General features: G+C 33.0%; 1 protein-coding gene across 1 annotated transcript in view; it reads right to left on the reverse strand.

Annotated features, from left to right (window-relative positions):
• The window catches only part of LOC129226926 (uncharacterized), a 63,825-nt gene extending 40,742 nt beyond the window's left edge, over positions 1-23,083 (reverse strand). The window contains exon 1 of the mRNA XM_054861554.1: positions 21,816-23,083. Within this exon, the coding sequence (XP_054717529.1) occupies positions 21,816-23,083 (1,268 nt within the window). The remainder of the gene's footprint in view (positions 1-21,815) is intronic.
• Positions 23,084-23,480: the final 397 nt, after the last annotated feature.

Raw genomic sequence — 23,480 nt, forward strand, 5'->3', positions numbered from 1 at the left:
CTCAAAAAACTTCACGATTTACTGTACGTTAAATAACAACAAGTCTGAAGTCATAAAAGTCTGAAGCGACAGATATTGATCATTTAGAGTTTTCTCAAAAAAGAGACCACAAAAATGAACAGGTAGGAAATCTTCTGTTTCTGTATGTGTGAAACACATGATAATAAGGCGAGCCTGCTCACGAAAAAAACAAAAAGAAAAAAAAAACAACAAGAGATATTAGATGGGAATTCAAATTACGATGCAACTCTCGAACTGTTTGTTCAACATGATTTACAGAAAGAGAAAAAGTTTCATGATGTGAAGCTAATTTCACGCGACCGACTCTTAAAAAAGTTCATAAGAGACCAAGGGTTGAGAGGGCCAAAAATGAGCTGTGACGGGTAAAAAATAAGATAATGTATTTCTTTCTGTTGAGAAAAAATTTAGTTAGAATGGAGTAAATGGTTTTGCTACTTCTGGTACGCGCGATCTCTGTGAAAGAAAAAAAAAAAAAAATCTCAAACCGTACATTTGAGGCGGCTTAGTAATGGTCTAAGGAAGTTTCACTACGGACAACAATATCAATATTTTTTTGTGCAGGGCAGAACAATTTCTGAGAGTAATGTTGTGGTCGTATTGTGCAATATTTAAAAAAAATTAAAAACACTGTTAGTTACAAGTTGAAACACTTTGTTTCAACAGGAGAATGCCTAGAAGTCCGGGGGTTTAAAAGCAAACTTTATCTCCGAGTATGTTAGAAAGATGGACGTTCTGGGAAAGTCCCCTGTTTCGAAATTGCAGCTCTTAAAACGCAGTTTTAGACAAACTTTGACGATTTTACGGGAAGGTGAGGTTCGAGGGCCCTCCCCCGGAATTTTTTCTAATTTGTAGTCTTAAAAAGGCATTCAAGATCTAGTCTATCTATGGTCTAGACCGGCGCGTCCCAAACTTTATAGCCAGCGGACCCCTTTCATGGACCAATGCTCAGTGCAGATCCCTGTCATTAGAGAGCATAGATACTTGTAAAATTAGAAGGTAATTGAATTTAATTAAATCAGCCATTATTAATTAGAGGAGGATATCACTCTTTAAAAAAAGTTAGGGTAGTTTACAATGCTTAACTTTTTTTTTAAACAAATTCTGAAGTGAAATAAAATAATAGTTTAAAAAACTAAAAACTAAAAACTAAAAAAAAAAAGAAAAGAAAAAAAAACCCTCGCTTTTGTAGCAAAATGAACAAAAAAGTAAAAAAATAATCTTTGGATGATAAGTATATCCCTTAATTAATAAACACTTAACACTTAATCAATAAACATTAAGAAACACTTAATCAATAAACACTTTATTTTAATGTTATACAAAAAAGCGTGGGGGTTGTCAATTTACATTTTTGCATGGACATCAAATGGAAGAAATTCAAGACAACTGATAAGAAGCCCCACGCTTTTTTGCGTTACATCAAAATTAAATGTTTGGTCAATTACTTTATATACTTATCATCAAAAGAAATTTTTTTACTTCATTTTGATTCAAAAACCTTTTTTTAAAATTTTTTTTTAAAGCTATTATTATTTATTTCTTATTTTTTCTGTTTAATTTGACTTGTTTACGAAAATATTTTCATTTCAACATAATTCAAAAACTTTTATATTCATGAAATTTGCTCGAAAAAAAAGTTACTAAAACTCTCGAGCAGCATTCGAATAGCGGTCTCTTGAAATCCAAAAAGAGTAATTATGCTCCTTAATGTGTAATAGCCGAGCACTAAAAACATTTAACTGCCCCAATAAATTGTCTGTAGAATAATTGTCTAATCCAGCTAATCCATCTCAGTCATGTGTGCGGAAATCATATTTATATTACTCTGAAAATTTGAGATGCATTAAATTTTTTTTTTTTGTTCAACAATGGTCTGATCAGCAATGAATTTCCAATTGAAGGCTCGCCTAAATTTCAGCATAAAATTAGTTAAAAACAATTATAACTCATGTTTTGATCACCTTGGAACATTGAAGCAAATGTTGTCTGATACAGAAGATGCAAAGGTTTTAGATATTTTTAAATAATTTTTCTGCGAGCATTTTTTAACATTAAAAAAAATTATTTCTTCTTCACATTGTTGGATTTATGACAAAAAAGAGTAAAATTGGAATAAACTAAAAATTAGTAATTAATTAGTTAATTAATAGGTAACAATTATTTAATTTGATTATAGAATATTGCATTGCCATCGGGTCTGAGGTCGCGTGCCAAATTTCAAAAGAATCCAATCGAAGGGAGTGGGCGAAATTTGAGTTGCAAGATTCCATTACAAGATACATACAGTGGCTCCCAAAGTGTTCGTACACTTTGAAATTTTTTAGTAAAACCAAAATAACGCAAAACTGAATTCGAACATGAAGTCCAATATTTTTTCACATCATTCCTATGTCATTCTAAATAAAACCCAGTAGTTTTTCAAAACATTCATGGAGCTTCTTTTGTAAATGGATAAAAAAACGAAGAGACAGAGAAAAAACAGGCCACAAAAGTCATCGTACACTCAAATATTTTCGAATAAATCCATGATTAAAATTATAATATGTCATTTTTTATTATTTTTGCATTGTGTTGACCCTTAAAAGTCATTTGGCATTAATTTTTTGTTTATTTATTCCCTAATATTTTGCTTATTACTTTAAAATGACTGGTATTTGTAAAAAACAACAAACGCCATTCGAAATATGAATTTTTTCCTCGCAGTAGCGGTAAATTGGTTTGAAATGTCTCAAAATTAGTTAATTTATTCCATTCTATAAAAAAGTGTTTGATAAAATGCTTTAAAGAAAAGAATCGGACCAAAAACAAGGTCAGAAAAGGTCAACCAGCGAAGTTAACAAAGCGTGATCGGAAGTTTACAGTTAAAAAAATTATGAAAAATACACATTTGAGTGCTGTAAAAGTTTCTGCAGAGTTTAATGAAACATTTTACATTTAATTTTCACCTAAAATAGTTCGCCAAGTTCTCTGATTAGCTGGATTGAATGGGACCTCTTCCGTCAGAAATTTTCTTGTTCGTACGAAAAACAGAAAGCTTACGCTTTGCGTCGCAAAATCATTGATAAATAAGTTCAAAACGTTTTGGAATAACGTCACACTTACAGATGAAAATAAATTCTACGTTTTTGGTTAAATTGTTGTATAGTTGTAAATAGAAGAAAAAATTAGGAACTTAATCTTAAGAACTTAGTTTGATCAGTTAATCAGGAAGGTGAAGGTGTTCTTGTGTGAGGGTGCATATCAGCATCAGGACTTGTTAGATTGAAATTTTTTGATGAAATATTGAACCATGCTGTTCATTTAAATATTTTAAAAAGCAATTTTAAACTAGTAGCCCAAAATTTGGTTATCGGAAACAACTTTATTTTTTTTTATCAAGATAACGATAAGAAGCACACGGTTGTCAACGTTTGCGTCTAATTCCTCGAAAATTGTCCTAAATTTTAGAAAATAGCCTTTCAATCTCCAAATTTGAACTTAATGTAACATATTTAGAGATATTTGGAGGCTAGATTACGAAAATACGACTTTGAATCGAAAAGAGAGTTACACTGTTAAAAAAAAACTGAAAATTCAGGTGGTTTTCTCACTGATTTTAACAGAATATTTCCGTAATGCTTCAAAACATATTTTTTCCTTATAATAACAGAAACATCACGAAAAGAAGTAACGAAAACAGAATTTTTCCATCTCTAGGGTTGCCGCTGTGCTGTACTTCGCTCTGATTAGCCTTCAAGTCATGATAAACATCACTTTTGATAGTGCTTATAATTCGCACTGTTACATTTTGCTAATTAAAAGCATATTTAGAATAACAACTCCGTTGCTGTAGACAAAATAGATAGCTTGCTATTTCATGTCTGGAGAGTAATAGTACTCGTATGTCAAAATTGTTTATACGCTTTTGAGCTTTGTAGGTTTGGAAAAATGTCGGCGCCATTTTTAGACTGGCAGATGTGTTTTGATCGTCTTGGTGATTTGATATGGGTTTTACTGAGTCAGTATTAGAATATCCGTGTGGTTTTAATATTTTGCTCACTACTTAGAACAATTCTATTCGTTAGTCATATTGTGTGTTCTAGAGCGGTGAGAATAGTTTTAGGATCTCGTGTTATCCATTTCAAATAAAGGCTATTTATTGGATTACTTGTATCCAGATGCAATGGAGATACTTAAATTTAGCACCGCTGGTCACATGTAAGTATTGTTGAATATCTTTGTACATGTTAATATACAAGTGTATTTTTCTTGTTAATCTGCATTTGATAGAATTCCGATGTTAGCTTATTTAGAATTTATAGAACTATTATAAAGTTATTTTTTATTGCTCTAACGCATTGCATTCTTGAAAGTCATCAACGCTAAATGCCGTATCTACCGGAGAGGTGTGCGAGAAAGATAGGAAAAAATCAATTAGTTTTTTTTTTTTTGGGGGGGGGGGGATTTCGCTTCACAGTTTGGAATACTGAAAGTCACTATTTTAAAACTCTAAATAAAGGTGTATTAATGATCTTTGAAAATACAATGAAAGTTTTGGCAACAATAAGTACTTAATTCAATTTGTTAGGCCCTTATCCAACAACTTATTTGAGATTATTGCAAGTTTCTTGGAAAAACAGTTCAGGTAAAACGAACTGATTGATATGGATATGCTTAAGTATGATGATTATGTACTAAAAATCTATGTTGCGATTCCAACGAGCGAAAAATTGGGATACCGTTGGGGGGGGGGGGGGGGGAGGCATGCAGCATCTGAATCAAAAATTCTTCACGTGCATGTCAATGATTCTGTTTTTAAATACTATTAGTGATGTAAAATACCCCTGTATTTATTTTCAGGGGTAAATACCCAGGGTATATACCGGGGTATTTATTTCAAAAATTTATATTCAACTTAAATACTTTTCTGTATGTATTCCACTATATATATATATATATATATATATATATATATATATATATATATATATATCTTATACATATAAAATCTGAGTATCTATCTATCTATCTAAGTCCAAGCTTCTTCTCCCGAACGACAGTGAACTGACCATCGAACCAGGTATCGATGGATTCGTCATCTTCCCGTCTTCATGTTTGGCTATTTAACATAATCCTCCGATAATAATTAGCGGAGATATCAATTAAAAATTATTAATTATAACTCTTAGATTTCAAAATAAAATCCATATTTTTCGAAGGCTTTCCTCCATTCAAATTATTATTCAGTGCTTCAACTCAACTTTCCGGATGAACGCTTTTATTAAAATTTACAGCGTGAAGAAAATCATTGAAAAGAAACATCTGTTGCAATTTTTTTTCTCGAATATAAAGAAATAAAATTAGGCTTTTGTTTTAAGGCTTTTCCTGTAATCAGGGTGTTTAAGTTGTTTACTTTTCGATTATTTTGCCGTAATCTGCAGCAAAATTTTGCTGTTTTTTTTTTTTTGTTCAAGCCTGATTGTTAAATACGCGTCACATGACATAACTTTCATTTTCGAGGAGGACCGTGCACGTCGTGAAGTAAATGAGTGATTTACAAGTTATTTGAGTTCTTTGAGGGTTTGTACCTGGAAAACGGATTGATGTAATTCTTGTACGACCACGTGGATAGAATCCATCCAAATATTTATCTGAGTGGTATGTTGCATTAATAAACACCCGGGCAACGCCGGGTAGTAGACTATTTTATGTAAAAAGCGGATTGTTATTGTGCATAAATATTTCCGATATAGTCTATCAGATGTAATTCAGTTTAACGTGAGTAAAGATTATAGTTGATAATGCATATATTTTCCCCTTTTGTGCTGACTGAAAATGTACTCATAACTTGTATAATTGATAACGATTATTAACGTTGATGAGGTGTTTTGGGAAAAATATGTTTTACTGGTGTTTTGCAAACCTTGCTTTACGCGCATTTATTTATTCCTTAACGCGTTAGAAACTAGTGTCAGTGTACTACAAAAGTATCAACTGGACTGCTCTTACATTTTTTAGGTAGCCCGTGCAACGCCGGGCACGCAGCTAGTCTTATACATATAAAATCTGAGTATCTATCTATCTATGTCCAAGCTTCTTCTCCCGAACGACAGTGAACTGACCATCGAACCAGGTATCGATGGATTCGTAATCTTCCCGTCTTCATGTTTGGCTATTTAACATAATCCTCTGATAATAATTAGCGGAGATATCAATTAAAAACTATTAATTATGACTCTTAGATTTCAAAATCAAATCCCTATTTTTCGAAGGCTTTCCTCCATTCAAATTATTATTCAGTGCTTCATCTCAACTTTCCGCAACAACGCTTTTATTAAAATGTATAGCGGTGAAGAAAATCATTGAGATGAAAGATCTGTTGCCATTTTTTTTTCTCGAATAAGAACAGGTAAAACTCTTGTTTTTGTTTTGAGGCTTTTCCTGTAATCACAGGGGATTTAAAATGTTTACTTTTTGGGAGTTTTCCGCAATCTGCCGCAAAATTTCGCTGGCCTTTTTTTTTTTGGTTCAAGTCCGAGTATTGAACTCGCGTCACTTGACATAACTTATATTTTCGAGGTGGACCGTGCAAAGCCGGGCGACGCAGCTAGTATATATATATATATATATAACCTGCCCAAAAATTATTTTTGATCACATATTTAAAGAATTATTGTGTGAAACAACTTAGCAATCTAATATGATATTCACATTAAATGTGTTGGATATGCCTAATCAATGCTCATAGCCAAATTTCAGATATAAAAAGCCATTCTACAAAAAGTAAAAAGCAAACATCAATTTTTTAAGGTCCTAGTATTTTATAACCCAGTAATATATCCCTACCCGTCGCACCCAGCCGTGCGGGGGGCCCGCTACGCGGACCCCCCCGGGCGGTGGAACCTAAGGCTCACAGCTAAGTGGTGGGGTGTGTGCGGAGAAAAGTAATATATCCTTACATGACATCAAAATGTAAGGAAATATCGCTCAATTTATTCTAACTATTTATTTACCTATATCTTCTGCAGAAATTTCCTCTAAACCTAGTTCAAGTGTTCAGGCGTATTCTGCAATTCTGCATCTCATATATATATATATATATATATATATATATATAAACATAATACACAGACATATTAAAAATACAAAAACAGAAAGAAACAAACCAAATATGTTCTGAAGAATGGAACTTGCTAACTAAGTGACTGGTCTACCCCGTGATAACGTATCAGTCCTTAGTTCGCTTATTTCATTTCAATATTTTGACTTTCTCTCTTTATTGTATTTCAAGCATATGTATTGAGTGTGAGAAAAAAAGAGACGTTACAGCTGTTTTACAATGTTTCAATTTAAAAAACAAACAATTTAATACTAAAAATAAATGCAGTACAACATAAATGTTAGCATAAAAATACTTGACCAATCCCTTTTCAGTAAAATGTGTTTGAAAATGTTTAAATTTTTTTTAAAATTAATTTTAAAGGAAAGAAACTGCTGAGGTTTGCTTCAAAATGATAAAGAACTGATAATGAAAAAGAAAAATTAAAGGTAGCTGCACTTGCAGCAGTAAAGACTTTTGATAGTGTCTCAAAAATCCTGTGTTATTCATGGAATGACTCTTAAAATAAAATCACAAAATAGTATTAAAAAAAAAAAAGAGAAATTGTCTAAAATAGTTCATTCTAAATTCTGACAGTTTTTTTTGATAAGATTTCATTAAGCCTTAAATTAAAAAAATTATAATGTATAAATTTTTCTATTTTTAATCTTTCATTTTACAGTTTATGTTTTAAAAAGAAAATCTAGAAATTACTAATTAAGAAAATTACTAGGGGATTTACCCTGCCTTTGGATAAATACCCAAAGATAAATACCTTCCATCCTACATCACTAATTGCATGAATTAAAAATAGTTTGAACAAATTTTCATCATGAAGTACAGGGAGCAAATGCAAATGAGCAAGGCAACAGAAAACAATATTTTTTTTCTTTCTTTTTTTTGCTTATTAATGTGAAAACTGTTTCTATATTTGCCATATTATCACTTAAACAGTAATAAAATAAATAAATAACATCATAGTCTTAATAACTTCTGAGTTTATTCTTCCAAACATCCCTCGTGCTTCCTTTGTTTTTGTTTTTTTTTTTTTTTCATTTTGGATTGGATATGACTAACCTAGACTGTGATTTTGAAATCCTGAAGTTCATCATTGAATTGCTTATACTTCTCCAATTATGACATTGAAAAAAAAAAGATTCACGATACGTTTCTTTCAAAATTTCATCAAGTCTTTCAATAAAAATTATTACAAACTGTGTAATAAATATGTATGTATCAGTTTTACCAATTATTCCATATTTAGATTTAAAAAAAAAAACCCCATTCACTTTTTGCATTTTTTCGCAAAATACCCAGTTTTTGGGTATTTACCCAGGCCTTGGGTAAATACCCGGGTAAATACCCAAAAAATATTTACCTACCCGCTGGGTATTTACCCGGTCCACATCACTAAATACAATAGATATGCGGTACTCTCTATCAGGTATATTATTAAATGATAACGTCAACCTGCTTTTAATAGTATTTTATTTGACATATTCTGCAAATAAAAATATCATATTTTTCATGTATGTTTTTCCATGCCACCCCAGACACTGTACGAGGAAGGGAATATCGAACAGTATCAGCAGGGATAATTGGTGTCATATTCAAATCCATCAATTTTTCTGCTAGTACTATTTGATTAATTTGATTCATCTGAAGTTGATATAAAAAGTTTTTGGTCACGGATGCTCGGAGTAAAAATTATGTTAGGTAAGTTCTCTGTCCAGTTGTTAATTTAAAAATTCTTTGAGTAACAAATGCAAATAAAAAAAAGTAATAATTTTAGAAAGTTAACTATATCTGTATTATATATCATTTTAAAGAACTAAATTTTTGATGAAATGAAAAGTCAATACTTGACATAACTTTTTAAATATTTTTTTGAAAATAAAATCTTTTTACTTAAATACGGGAAAGTGAGAAATGGAAAAAATATCACAATGAAAAAATAAGGAACGTAAAATTCTGTTAAAACACAGAAAGATCGTAAATGAACGGAAAAATAAGAAATGGAATTTTCGTTTAGTCACGGGAAATTTATAAACGGAAAACTACAACTACGGAGAAATAAGAAATGGAACTTCTGTTAAATCACGGAAAGTCATTGAACGTAAACGTAATATTTACGGCAACTTTGCTGCCGGTACTTTCTCCGTTATTTTCAGGAAATTTTTTTAACAGTGTAGAAACAGTAAGACTCGAAGAAAGGTTGAACACTTACTCGAAAATTATGCAAAAAAAAAAAAAAAAAAAAAAAAAAAAAAAAAAAAAAAAAAAAAAAAAAAAAAAAAAAAAAAAAGGAAGAAAGAAAGAAAAAAACAATGAAATATATTCTCTAACGTTTAGGAGCTGTTGCTGATACTGCATGATATTCTACTAAATAATAACTTCGTAAAAAGTTAGATTGTTCAATAATATATAGACATTTTGTAAAGTGTACGAAGACTTTTGTGAGATAAAATTTCCGGCACTTTTTGTTTTTTGACTTTAAAAAAAAATAAGTTTCAATATTTTATTAAAAATTTTCATGCAGCTTCGTTGAAAATTGATCATAGATCTTGTAAATAAATACCTATTCCGAAATATAAATTCTAACCAATGGATAAGGGCCTATTTCATTGGAAGTCGTATGTGTACGAACACTTTTGGGAGCCACTGTACATAACGTTGAAGCTAATAAAAGCGTGTTAAAAATCAAGTTGAAGAGACAGAAATTAGTAGGTAACAAATCAATAAAAATTCAAAATTGAAAATCGATTTAAGACAACTAAAGACAACACTTCCACTTCTCCCCCGAATGGTAACAAGATCTTCTCGGTTTTGGTGAGAGATGTGGAGTGACTTTTCAACGCCATCCAACCAAGAAACCCGGAACAACCGTTGGCTTGATTGAAATTTTGACAAAATACAGTAACAGCATCAAAGTTAACATTTTGTGTACATAATTAAGGTTGATTGCAATTTGGAAAAAAAAAAAATTAATTTGAATTTTGACCTCTTGAAATCAAATTATGTTTTTCGGAATCACGAGTGTGTGTGTGTGTGTGTGTGTGTGTGTATGTAGGCGTGTGTGTGGGGGTATGTGTGTTTGTGTGTAGGGGGTATGTGTATGTGTGTGTAGGCATGTGTGTTTGTGTCTGTGTGCAGGTATGAGTGTGTGGGTAGTTGTGTGTATGAGGGTATGTGTGTGTAGGCATAGGTGTTTGGGTCTGTGTGCAGGCATGAGTGTGTGGGTAGTTGTGTGTAGGTGTGTGTATGTGTAGGCGTCTGTATGTATGCGTGTGTATGTGTTTGTGTGTGTTTATGTGTACGTGCGTGTATGTATGCGTGTATGTGCAGGATATTGACTCAACCTGGAGTCGGTTTTCGCAATAGGAGCAGCATCGTGAGGAGCCGGTCGACGGTGATGCTGCATAGGGTGCTGTTGGGAAAATAAAATGATAGCAAGCCAAAAACAGTCAAATGAAAGCAATAAACAATCGTAATTGCTCAAAAAAAAAAAAAAAAAAAGAATTTTTTTTCTAAGTCCAATTTTGAAGAGAAAATGATGTTACTTTCAAAAACATAAATGATAAGAAGAATTAATTACAAAATGATTAAAAGTGTTATTTAACATTTTAGAAACAACATATTCTTCAAAAACAGTCTTGATTAAAGATAAGAATGATTAAAAATATACTGGTGTAGTAACAAAGTCATGATCAGTAGAATATCACAATTGGTAATATGGTCATAATCAGTAAATTGCTGGCTTTAGTAAATTAGTGGAAAACGTAACTCAGTTTTTTTTTTTTGAATTTCATTAAAGTAAGAGTTTAAGAAGAAAACAAAAATGATAATACCTGTTCACAAAACATTTAAACATCGATTTAAGGGGAAAGGTAAGGTTGTTTTAACTGACGCAATTTTTATATACAGTAAATTTACGATTATCCGCGGAATATGCTGGTACGGTAACCACGGATAAGCGAAAACCACGGATAATCCGAATAATAGGTAAACAACGATACTACTGTACAATCGCTAAAAATATGAATAACACTCATACATACATTTAAATTCTAGCTAAAAACATTGCTACCTTGCATCTACTAACATTGAATGTAAAAAATAGGGGAGGGTGGCCCAAAGCGGGTAGGCCTTCGCATTGCCCACGCATGGTGTGTCAGCGACGATGTATACGTATGTCCTGTTTACCCAAACACCCCCGAATTTTAATCAGTCCCAGTGAAGCAGCAGTGAAGCGGCATGGTGCAACCAGGCTTAAAATGAAAACAATAGTACATTTCTAAAAAAAAAAAAATGAAGTTTTGTAACTCGTGATTAGTCGAAGACCAGTTTTTTTTTTTTAAATTGTCAATAGTATTACGTTATTCTAACACCATCCACCTACAAACTACGATGGTCATTCCGTTTTTTTAATTATTAATTTATGGTTATAATTATAGAAATAAAAAACGTGCTTTTGGGCAAAGCGGGTATAAGATTTAATCATGTATTTATTTATAATTTCTTGACTTGTGTGCTGACTTAGATTTCTATTTCAATTGTATAAGTATAACTTTAAAAAAGTATTTTTTATGATAGCAGTTAATTAGTCTATTAAGTTAATCAGTTATTTCTTTATGCTTTATAAACAAATGTACTGACTTTAAATTGGATAAGTATAACTTTTTTATGTATATTTTTTTCCATTGGCAGATAGCTGGTCAACTAATTTAATCATTTATAACTTCATATTTGATTGACAAGTGTACCAAATCACAATTAGTTAAGCTTATCCGCTTTGGACCCCCTTGTAGGGCAAAGCGAGTTTCTCAAGTGTTTGTAATGTTTGATAATAAATAAATATTGGTTTTAAAATAATACGAAAATCACTTTTTATTTTGAAGTTCAAAAACCCTGCTAGGAAATAAAACCGAAATTGTTGCGATAAAAATCCAAAAACTACAATTTTCGAGCGTTCTTTGAAAACCTACCTGCTTTGGGAAACTCTCCCCTATATATGTAAAAAGTAAAAACGAACAATAACACAATCATAAGTTTAAAAAACATTTAATGACAGCTAAAAAAAAAAAAAAAAATGTGAAAAGATCCGCGGATAATCCGACCGCCGACAATCGAGAGTTTACTGAATTGGGTTTAGTTGTTAATAGCTGAAGTCGAATATTAGGATCAGCATAGACAGCTTCAGTATTTAATTTTTTGGCTACATAGATTGAAAATCCGGATTCGCATCGGTAAGTTGCAGAAAATTAGAAAAATGGATTTTACTTTTTCAACGATTGGTGTTTTTAGTTTTCCAGTTAAACCGAAAATGGGGATAAACACATACTGACAAAAATGGTAAAATCTTAAAATTTAGTGTAACATGATTTCTAAAATAATTTCTATTTAAAAGAACTAATCGTCAAGTTTCCAAGGTATTTCTTTTTTAGTCGGACCTTCGAGGTGAATATTCTGAAAGGTGGATTTTAAGGTGCAGTTTGAAGTTATGTCCATCAAGCATTCATATTCACATGTTGACAGACTGCACAGTTTTGCGAAAACAGAAAATAGTTCGACCACCTATTCGTGATCTTGCAACATTGTACCTTTAGATTTCGAAGAGTCAACTTCTCACTTCGAAAGTGAGAATGTTAGTTTTCAAATGCCAAATTTAAGTATCATTTATTTTTTTTACCTTTTTCTTTTTAGAAGAACCCCCTTTTTTTAACCTTTTTGCCAAGGACCCCTACTAAGGTCTGGCGGACCCTCAAGTGATACGCGGACCACAATTTTGAGAAGCCCTGGTCTGCAGAATGTTAAGGGTTGAAAAGGTTCGGGATTCAGTAAAGGAGTACAAGGTTAGTGAGTTAAAGTTGACCTTAGTTAATCTCTGATGAATTTTCAAAGTTTTCTGGTTAGGTTTTTGGCTGATATTATTCATTTTACACTGATCTGTATAAAATTCACTGATCTGTAACACATAAACACATATTAAGTACAGTTTTTTCTGAAAGATAAAATTTAGTTATTTAAAAAATAGATTTTAAAAATTGTAGCTTGTGGTTCTTCACTTTGGAGCATAGCACTAGCGCAGTCAGAAGTACCTTCTGGAGGTTTTTTTTTTTGGATGAAAAATACCTTCTGGAGGGTTTGTTTTGACGTAAAATACCTTCAGGAGGGGTTTATTTTAATTAAAAATACTCTCTAGAGGGTGTTTTTTGATCAAAAATGCCTTTTGGAGGGCGTTTTTTGACAGAAAACCTTCTGAAGGGGATTTTTTGAGCAAAAATACCTTCCGAAGGGTGTTTTTGGATCAAAACAGCCCTTTCATATGCATGAACTACTGCATTAGAATTTGCATTTATGTTAAAACCAATGGCTTTGGGGGGTGTTTTCACCCATCAAACTCCCCCCCTTCGCTGCGCCACTGTAGCAGAGTGCTTCGAAGGTGTCCAGTGTGTCAAAGTTACTCTTAAACTGCAAAAACAAATTATTGGTAAGCTATTTTTACTTCTAATAAGAGGAGTACGATGTTGAATAAGAAGCAAACTTTTTAAAAAGGAACTTACAAAGAAAAAATTACAATAAACTTTTTTTCGGTCCTACGCTCTCATTTCGATCCTGCATATACTTCCCTAAAACCGAAATCACTGCATACAATGGTAATCGATCACGTTATTCTCTTTAAATTCAGCCATTTGCACTTCTAATATATGTTTTGCAGTGCAGTTTAGCAGTTTATGATAAAAAATGAAATTAGTTCTCAGGCGGGCTGATGAGATGTCACGGGAGGTCACTGTGACCTTTCAAAAATTTTCTTATTCGGCGAATTTTGTCTGATCATTCGCCAAAATTATCATCATTTGGCAAACTTTGGAGTTTTATTCTGCAAACTGAGAATTTCCGCGTTCCCGAAAATAGGGTTGTTTCCTTCAGTCAATAGTAGTACTTTTTGTCACTGAAATTAATCGAATAAGAAAAAAAAAAAAAAATGGTTGGGAAAATAAAAATACTTTTATTTTCCCAACAGTTATTTTTTTAATTAATTTTTTTAAATGTCCGATTCTTCAAACAAGGCGTGGTCTTTATGACGTCACAAATGATGCACTATGGCGCATGTTTCTACAGCATTTCCTCGATATGATAATCAAAAAGCGAATTACAATTGCATTCTACGCTTGCTATCAACCATATCGTTGCCAATACACGTGAGTAAAGATGCGAATTAAATATTTTGAACCGTGAATGGCAACACTGAAGGGCATTTCATCATTTGTGATGTCATCGGCAGAAGCGTTAAACGATGAAAGAGCACCGATTTAAGTATTTTTGAAAAAATATTAAACTTAAAGAAATTATTTAAAAAATGGTCAGATTCTATGTTTTTAAGGATGCTCTTTCAGAAAAAAATACTTTTAAAATTTTGGAAACGACCCCATTCAAGTTCGGAGCATCTCTTTTAGTGCCACTTTTGTGAGTGTTCTGCCTCAGGAACACTGGCCATTTTCGGCTCACCTACCTTACATCAAAATTATATTGGATCAGACGTTTTTAATAATGTGTACGAACCGGATAAAATTTCTGTATTTTTAGTGAGCAGTAGCTTCTACTAGACTCTTTTTGAGCCTGTTTACATTGACCAAAAAGCCGGCTCATTGGAGGGACTTTTACGATAACAAAATTCCATTAGAAAAAAAAGGGTAAAATATACGGATCAATGTTGGTAGAATTTTAGACCTGCTCCTTACCAGGAGGAAAGCGGAGAGTATGAGGAGGTATTGGTCAACTGCTGGTTGTAATGTAAACGGTTGCTATTGGAATCCCGACTCCCGGTAATAATCCGGTCATTGCATTTCCTTTGTAAAAGTGCTTTTTATGTCATTTTATATCGGCCACTTCCTGTAATTTGATATAACTGTTTTTTACAGTACTTAATGGCAGTGTTTCCACAATTTTTCAGCAAAGTAAAATTGTGAAGAGAGTGATCGACTAGTTATCCTTGGAAGAGCTTTCTCATAAGTTTGTCCTGACAAAACAATGCCAGTAAAAAAATCAAACAATACAGTTTAGTTTTAAACGTTAGCTACCAAAAATTAAATAAGGAAATAATAATGGATAAATATAAAAATTAAAATATTGTATGCATTGAATGACACATCATTTGAAAATGATGTTCACATATAAAATTTACTTAATTAAAACATACTATGAAATACAACGAAATTGAATTACAACGTGCAATTCAATTACATGACAGGGGAAAACATCCAAGCTCAAAGGGAAAAGCAGTGTCATGCGTTTAAAACAATTTACTATTATTTACTACTATTTTTATTTCGCGCTTTGGTTGTCATTGGTGACTGTTGTCCCAGAATTTTTGGATCATACCTCGTATGATTACTTTTATACATAAGTATAGGTACACTAAAATCAAAACGCAAAACTCACCTACAGTTTGAGAATTTAAAAAACCCATCTGTTTTATGAGAAAGTAATCAATTGAAGATGGTAGTAAGAGGTAACCAAATAGATTGCCAAAAGAAAAGACATTATAGCCAATGATCCAACTTCTAACAAAAGAAGTGAAGGAGCCCTATTATAGACTTCAGAACTTATTTTAATGCTTAAGTGGCGTGAATTCGGCCAAAAATACAAAAATTTGAGTGAAATAAGCAATGAATATCATAACAATTAAGCCCTAATCAGCAGAAAAATATTTATATAATGAAGTCAGATGGTCACCAAAGGCTCTTCTATGATTACGCACAGTCATACAAAAAGACAAATGCACTGGGTCATCAAAAGCGGTTTGTTACACGTATATTATTAAAAGTCAGTAAGATTTTCATTGTTGCTGATAAAGTACACCATTTTTTTAGCTATTAGGCATTAATATAATCAAAATTTCAGTGAATGATATTATTAGATATTTTTATTTTACATGCACGCCATGGTCACTTTCAAAAAATCATGAAACATTTTCTCGGAAAAAATACGGGATGCGTTGTACATCCACTTGTTAAGCATTAAAAGGGGTTCAAATGAGCCAATTTTTATATTTAAAAAAAAAAAATGGGTTTTTTGAGTAATCTCACTTCAAAAATCGTTGATTTTTGAAAATTTTCAAAGTTTTAAAATTTATTTCCAAGACGGTATGTATCTAAGGATTATAATAAAATATGCTATAAAACTGTCATGTAAGGGCTTTAGTTTAGTAAAAATAACTTTTTTTTCCATGGAGAAAAAAAATCCTAAAATGGGTAAAAATGCAGTTTTTTTTCGCCACAGCAATATTTTTTTTCGAAATCAAAAAATCTAACTAAATTTTTAAAAACAATGTCTAGTTGTAAAATGGGTCCTTATTTATTTTTAGAAAAAAATTATTCAAATAGGTTAAATACTTTTGAAATAGTATCCATTTCAAATCGAGTGTTATGTTGGTTTTTTCCAAAATAGTCAATTTTGTGCAGAATTTTAGTGGGCTGTAACTGAAGAAAAAAAAAAAATTCTTGCAAAATCCTTTTGGGATTTTTTATATGTTCCTTAATTGTAACTAGTGTAATTTTTCAAAAAAATCGGTGATGGTCATGTAACACGCCCTGCCTGATCTGAAATGGAATAGTTCAATATTTAACACAAAAAAAAAAAAAGTAAATTAAGGGGCCAGTGTTGGTAATGCCATTTATTATACAAATATTTTTGAGTTGAAAAAAAAAAAAAAAAAAAAAAAAAGCCAATAAATTTTTTAGAAAATAGTTGTAGCTTTGCATCTCTAATGATTCATACAGATATATCTCGCATGCATTTACACAAAATATGCTGAAAGAACTGAGGTAGTGAGAAGCAAAGGGGTGTAGGTGAACATTTTGAGTAAATCGTGTTTAAAAATCAAGTCCTGGTTAAAGGTTGATTTTTTTTTCTAAATCATGCTGCACAGCAGCACCCACCAGGGCTACTAGTACAATCTCTTGTCCCAAAAGAGAAGACAGGTTCACCTACCATTTGTACTGGTTATCTCCAATTTTTTAATTTTGCCACTTACATGCCTTTACTTCTCACTACCTCAATTGTTTCACAAATAAGCTTTTTTTTTGTTTGAAAGGTGTCTGGATCGGGAATGTTCCAAGCCACTTTTGCCCAAATTATGACCAGCGGGTCATATGGGACTACGAATCTGCTCCATGCGGTATGGTGTTATTGTTTGAAATGTGACTTGATATAGCGTGTTCTTAGGCAGTGGTGCCCAACTTACAACCCGCGTATCAAATGGGGCTCGCAAAACTGATCTATGTGACCCGATATCTTCAATGTTACGATTCGAAAACTATGTTTTGAAATCTTCCAAAACAACCAATCCTCTTCGTCTTGTATTAAGAATGAATTCTGCATGTTTGGAACTAAATAGTCAGAAATTGGTTTTTGAAAAGCAGATGGAAATTTTATATTATAATTGGCATGCAGTTATGATAACGACAATTCTTGGTGATCAATTTTCACAAAACTTGGCATACATTTTATTTATGCCATGACTTAAAAGTTACGTGCAAAAAATTTCCATACTCTACCGCAAACTTGTAGTCCCCAAAGGGTCAAAGAATAAATTTTACGGGGGGAATTTAGGTGCTTTCGCTGCCAACCATGTAAAACTATCAGGAAAAAGGAGTCAACTTTTTTGTCCGATTATTCGTATCGTTCGAGCTTCAATTCGCTGCAATTTCGATTCCACTATTTGGCAAAAAAGCACGTCGCCAAAAAATTAAGCCATCATAACAAGTAACAGTCGCAGTCGTGTCTGGCATATCCATTTCAATAAGATGGCGTAGTAAAAATGGATTACCCCGCCTCCTCTTGTGGTACCGCAACACGCAGGTAACACAAAGGAGGAAACAAGAAAGCCACCTCTATAAGAGGGTTAAAAAAAGTACACGGCATGCACATACATATCTGTGTGTAGGGTCATCTAAAAAAATAATCCCTTATCGTCTGAAGTGGGTGACGGACAGGTAGGCTAAGCCTTTCGTTCGCGACAAAAACATGGAAACTATTTCGGCTCCTCCCCATTCGCTAAATCTTTTTCAAAACCCCAACGTACAGAGTTTTGAGTGTATTCTTTTTAACCATTCTTCTCTTGTTGCATTGATCCCCGTTTTGAGGTCCTTTTCAACTGTTTCTCACGGACTTGGTTCCTTCGGATGCCGAAAGCTTCGATGCCCAAGACCTCACGCTCTGTGTTGTTTCCCATGAGGGCACACGGTAGGGGTTTTTTGTCTCCATGACGGTAGGTTGACTCACAAACGAATAATAGATTTAAATGATAATTTCTTTAACTCTTACCCTCCCCCCCCTCCATATCGAGTTCGTAAAACTACCGAAATCTGGAAGAATCACTTTGCCGAAGGTAACAGTAGATTATAGATTACAAACGTTTCATATCAAGATTATGTAAAACTGCTGACATCTAAAAGAGTCATTTTGTGTAGCGTAACGAGAGATTTTAGATAACAAACTCTTTATGCATAGTTTATTAAATTACAGAAATCTAGAAGCATACTTTTGTCGAGTGTAGCGTAATAAGAGGTTTTAGATTAAAAGTTCTTCATATCGAGTTTGTAAAATTACTGAAATCTTGAAGAGTCACTTTGACGAGAGTGGTGTAATACGACACGTTAGATGCATAACAAATTCTTCATATCGAGATTTAAAACTTCTGATATCTTAAAGAGTTATTTTGTCGGGTATAATATTTATAATAAGAGATTTTATGCTACAAATTCATATCGAGTTTAGAATTACTGAAATCTAGAAGAGTCTTTCTGTCTAGTGTATTGTAATAAGATATTTTAGATTATAAACTCTTGAAATCGAGGAGGAACACTCGTAATGTATTGTATAGTTATCAAAAATTGAGAAATAATAATTTTGAAATCTAATGAAAATAATTATTATCCTAATTCAAAGTTGACTTGAAATTTAGGTTAACTTTGAGCCGTGTCAGAGATGGGACTGGAAATTAATTATTGTAATAAAAGTTGTGCAACTTTAAATTAGAAAAATAGAATTTCTAAATTTTTAAAACTTCGTTTTTACTTCACCACATCTTAAAATTACAAATTATTATAATACTGCATAGAATATTACATCATAGGAAGAGCGATTTCAACAATTCCAAAAGTAGCTTCCAAACAGTCACCTCAGAACTACTGAGTGATGCAAGGTCCTGTGTACGTTATTATCAACTTCTTTTCTAAATCAATAAGTAGAAAACCTATTTCATACCTTTAATTGTCGAGTACAGCAATGGGCGTTCTAATTTTTTTTTTAAATTTAAGTACACTTAAAAGTTATAAAACGTTATCCTAAATGACTGTAGTGCAACTTCGAACTAGAAAAGTGAAATTTAAATGCCTAAAACTTCTTCATTTTCATTTCTTAGTTTCACAAAATTCCTATAATCAACCGTATTGCATAAATATATTATTATAATGTAGGAGGCATGCGATTTCAAAATTTTGAAATCAGCATTCAAGAGTAGAGTAGCATGCAAACACAACTCATCTAATAACATTCAGAGTTACTAGATGAGTAGTGTATAGTGTTTTAAACTTTTTTTATGAAATAATAAGTAAAAAACTGATATTTATAACCTAGCCAGTAACTTAGAGTGCAACATTTGGCCTTCTAGAATTTCCTTTAAAAGTTAAAATTTTTACCTTCATAGCATCACAAATATAAGATTTCTGTAATTTATTAAATTGCATAGAACATTAGAATGTTGGACGGCAGATTTTGATAACTTCAAATGAGCAATAAGAGGTAGATTCTAAACAATAACAACTTCAGAATTATTGGGTTACGCAGGATGGGTCACAATTCTCTCCGGGGTTTGAAAGGGGTTAACAAAACAAACATATTATCAAAACAGCGACAACGTAGACTTTACTGGAGAAAGGATCTCTACAAATTTTGTTTCACAAATGTTCGAAAAGTGAATCTTTCGTGACGCAGCAGATAGATCGATAGACAGTTTTTTAAAGTAAAAAAAAAACTATTCATGGAAGTAAATAGCTTGTTTTGTATGTTTTATTAAAATATTGAAACAAAGTTTTAGCTACCACAAAATTTTACACCGCAAGACTTGACTTCGATATAACACGGTAGACACTCCCTTGATTTACATTATTTCTAAGTTAAAGAGCTGATGTGTGCATAACATGACTTCCTTTTACTCCAATTTAATGTCATTTTACCACCATTGACAATTTTAATGTGATTCAATTGTTTACTCTCTAAATATCACCAACAGTGGCCAAACTGAAACCAAATTTAAAAAAAAAAAATCCTCCAAATTTGTCGCCAAAACTTGGCAACCAAAAGACTGGCGATATATCGCCAAGTGTCCGACAAATTATAACACAACTTGAGTTTACATCGAAATTAACAACGATTTCTCCCCAAAAACGGGCAAAAGACCCCCTTAGGAACATCCGAACGCAACCAAAATTAAAGGTGCACAACTAGACCCCACTAGGAGTCCACGTACCGAATTTAAACTTTCTAGGACATAACGTTTTTGAGTTATGCGAGATACATATACGCATACGCACATACATACGTACATACAGACGTCGCGAGAAAATTCGTTGTAATTAGCTCGGGGGTTGTCAAAATGGATATATCTGGTGTCTGTACGTTCCTAGGCATATATCCAAGTGTGGTCGGGTCGAAAAAAAAAAAAAAAAAAAACCTCAACATTTATTCGGGGGTGAGAAAAATGGAAATTAAGGCCGATTTTTGAGTGAAAATTTTTTCGCGAATACAATACTTCCTTTTTTGTAAAAGGAAGTAAAAATAACTTAAAAGTTAAATTCCTAACTAACTAACTTTATTAAGTTACTTAACTTATCAAGTTAAATTCCTAAAATATGCATGGAAGTAAATAGCTTGTTTTGTTTGTTTTATTGAAACATTGAAACAAGTTTTAGCTACCATGAAGTTTTATACCGCAAGACTTGACTTTGATATAACACGGTAGACACTCCCTTGATTTACATTATTTCTAAGTTTCGCAGAACACGGTTTTGATATAACACGAAGCACGGTTTTGATACAAAACGGTATATATTGCCCTGATTTATGTTATGTACATACGTGATTAATTTAAAAAAAAAATAATGTAAATAAATATTCTAAAAACATTTCGTATAACACCACGGTATGAGTTTACTGTGTTGTACGAGGGACGTTTGTGCACTAAAAAATATAAAGTTGTGCAAAGTTAACCCATAGGGTAAACCTACCCAATTTCGTGATATTAAGGATTCAAACAGTATAATCGATAATTTCTTCTGAATTTATTGACTTGATATTTTTTCCATAGACATAGTAAACTTTATTCTTAATTATTAAACCATCAAACAGAATTAATACATGATAATATAATGTAATTTAATTATTTTCCAAAAAAGTATCACATGTACCTAAATTCGTGATAGTCTACCTTATTCCGTGAGTCAGTGTACCTAACTTCGTGGTAATGACTTAATCACTGTCACTGTCATTTTCTTCATTACGTGCACATACACTACACATGAACACTGTTGGTGGATTTTTTAAGTCAACTGCCTGGCAACTTTCATGATACCAATTTAAACAAAAACAACATTGGATCCATGGGCTCTTGTTATGTCCTTTGTAGTAACTTTCATTACAGTTGGGGCATAACCATTCATCTTCAGCTTCACCTTTGCTCTTATTGGTGTTCTTTTTGGCTTTAACCAAACTGCTGGTACTGGCACTGACACAGGATTTGGTAGTGTCACTAGTACTGGAACTGGTACTGGCGGTGGAAGTATTACCACATGATTTCTCCCCTGGAAGATGAACTGCAGCTGATGGATCACGCCTCTTCCTTGCAGGTTTTGGAGCACGTGCTGTAAAATCAGGTAGTTTTAACACATCATCGATGCCTTCCTTTGTAGCAGGTGCATTGCTGACTGACAGGGAATTTTCATCCATACACCTGTTATCCACGTTTGTTGTCAGGGCTTCATCAGGAATTTTCATCTTGTTTAGTGGGAAAACACCAGCCTTGCAGAATGCAGAAATGATATTTTCTCTGATGAATGCTTCCAGAAAAGCGGGACTGAACATCCCATGGAAATCGAATCTTCCTGGTCTTCTCAGCGGATTACCTTCTTGAAACTGCCTCAGGTGTTTCTGCCAAGCCAATTTCAAAGGCCGGTATACTGCTACATCCAAAGGCTGTAGCAAATGACTTGTGTGGCTTGGAAATGTTACAATTATGATATCATTCTCTGAAGCCATTGCAATGACTTCAGGAGTTATGTGACTCGCATGTGAATCCATTAATAGCACCACAGGCCTTGCTGAGGAAATCCCCTGGACAAATTTTTGAAACCACATCAGAAATAACTCTGAGTTTAACCAGCCACTCTGAGACACTGCAACTGTTACATTTGGAAGCGCCCCAATTTTCAAACCATCAATCATTCTAGCGCCTTTGAAGATCAGTAGAGTAGGTCCAAATTCACCTGCGGCATTGATGCAAGGTAAAACGGTGTGAGTTTCAGCCTTGTCAGCAATTACTCGATTATAGACGAACCTCTTGCCTATTCTTGTAACAACTCGTCCAGACTTCACAACGTAGCACAGCCCCGTTTCGTCGCAGTTCCAAATTTGTTGAGGTTTGATGCCTTCTGGAAACTTTCCATAAACCTCAGAGAGTTTGTCATAGAAATCATTGAGTAACACCCTATTAGAATTGTTTGCCCGATATTGGGACAAATTTTCGGGTGTTCTTAGGCCTAAATTGTATCTGCGACGAAACTCACGCCACCACTTCCAACTGGCACATTTTTTCTTGTCGCTGAATGGAAACGGTTTGTTGTTTGAAGCACACTCCTTCTCAGCAAGGGAGTATGCTATGTGCCTGATTCGACTGACCGTCAAACCAAACTCAAGCTCCTGCATATTAATGACAAATTTCACTAACGAAGTTTCAGTTGCTGGGCCTAGAGCGAACGGTCTCCCCACTTTTCTCACATCCACACTGTCACTGTCACCTTCACAGCGTGTTATGTAGTCTTTCAAGGTGCTCCATGGGATGAAAAAATTTTTTGCAGACTTGTACACTGACCAATTTTCATCCACTTCCTTCCTCACTGCGAGTTGAAGTGTTTCTTTTGAGTATTTCTTCCGTTTGTTCCCACCTTTCTCTTTTTTCCCACCGGCTAGCTTGCTGTAAATAGGCGCCATCTGTCTGAAAATAGCAAAATTTCATAAGAAATAACTGTGTTTTTGTAAGCCTCCGTTACGATTATTACACACAAAAACAAGAAACTAATATAAATACCACATTCATTATAGT

Source organism: Uloborus diversus, chromosome 7, assembly GCF_026930045.1.
Source record: "Uloborus diversus isolate 005 chromosome 7, Udiv.v.3.1, whole genome shotgun sequence".
NCBI classification, from domain to species: domain Eukaryota; kingdom Metazoa; phylum Arthropoda; class Arachnida; order Araneae; family Uloboridae; genus Uloborus; species Uloborus diversus.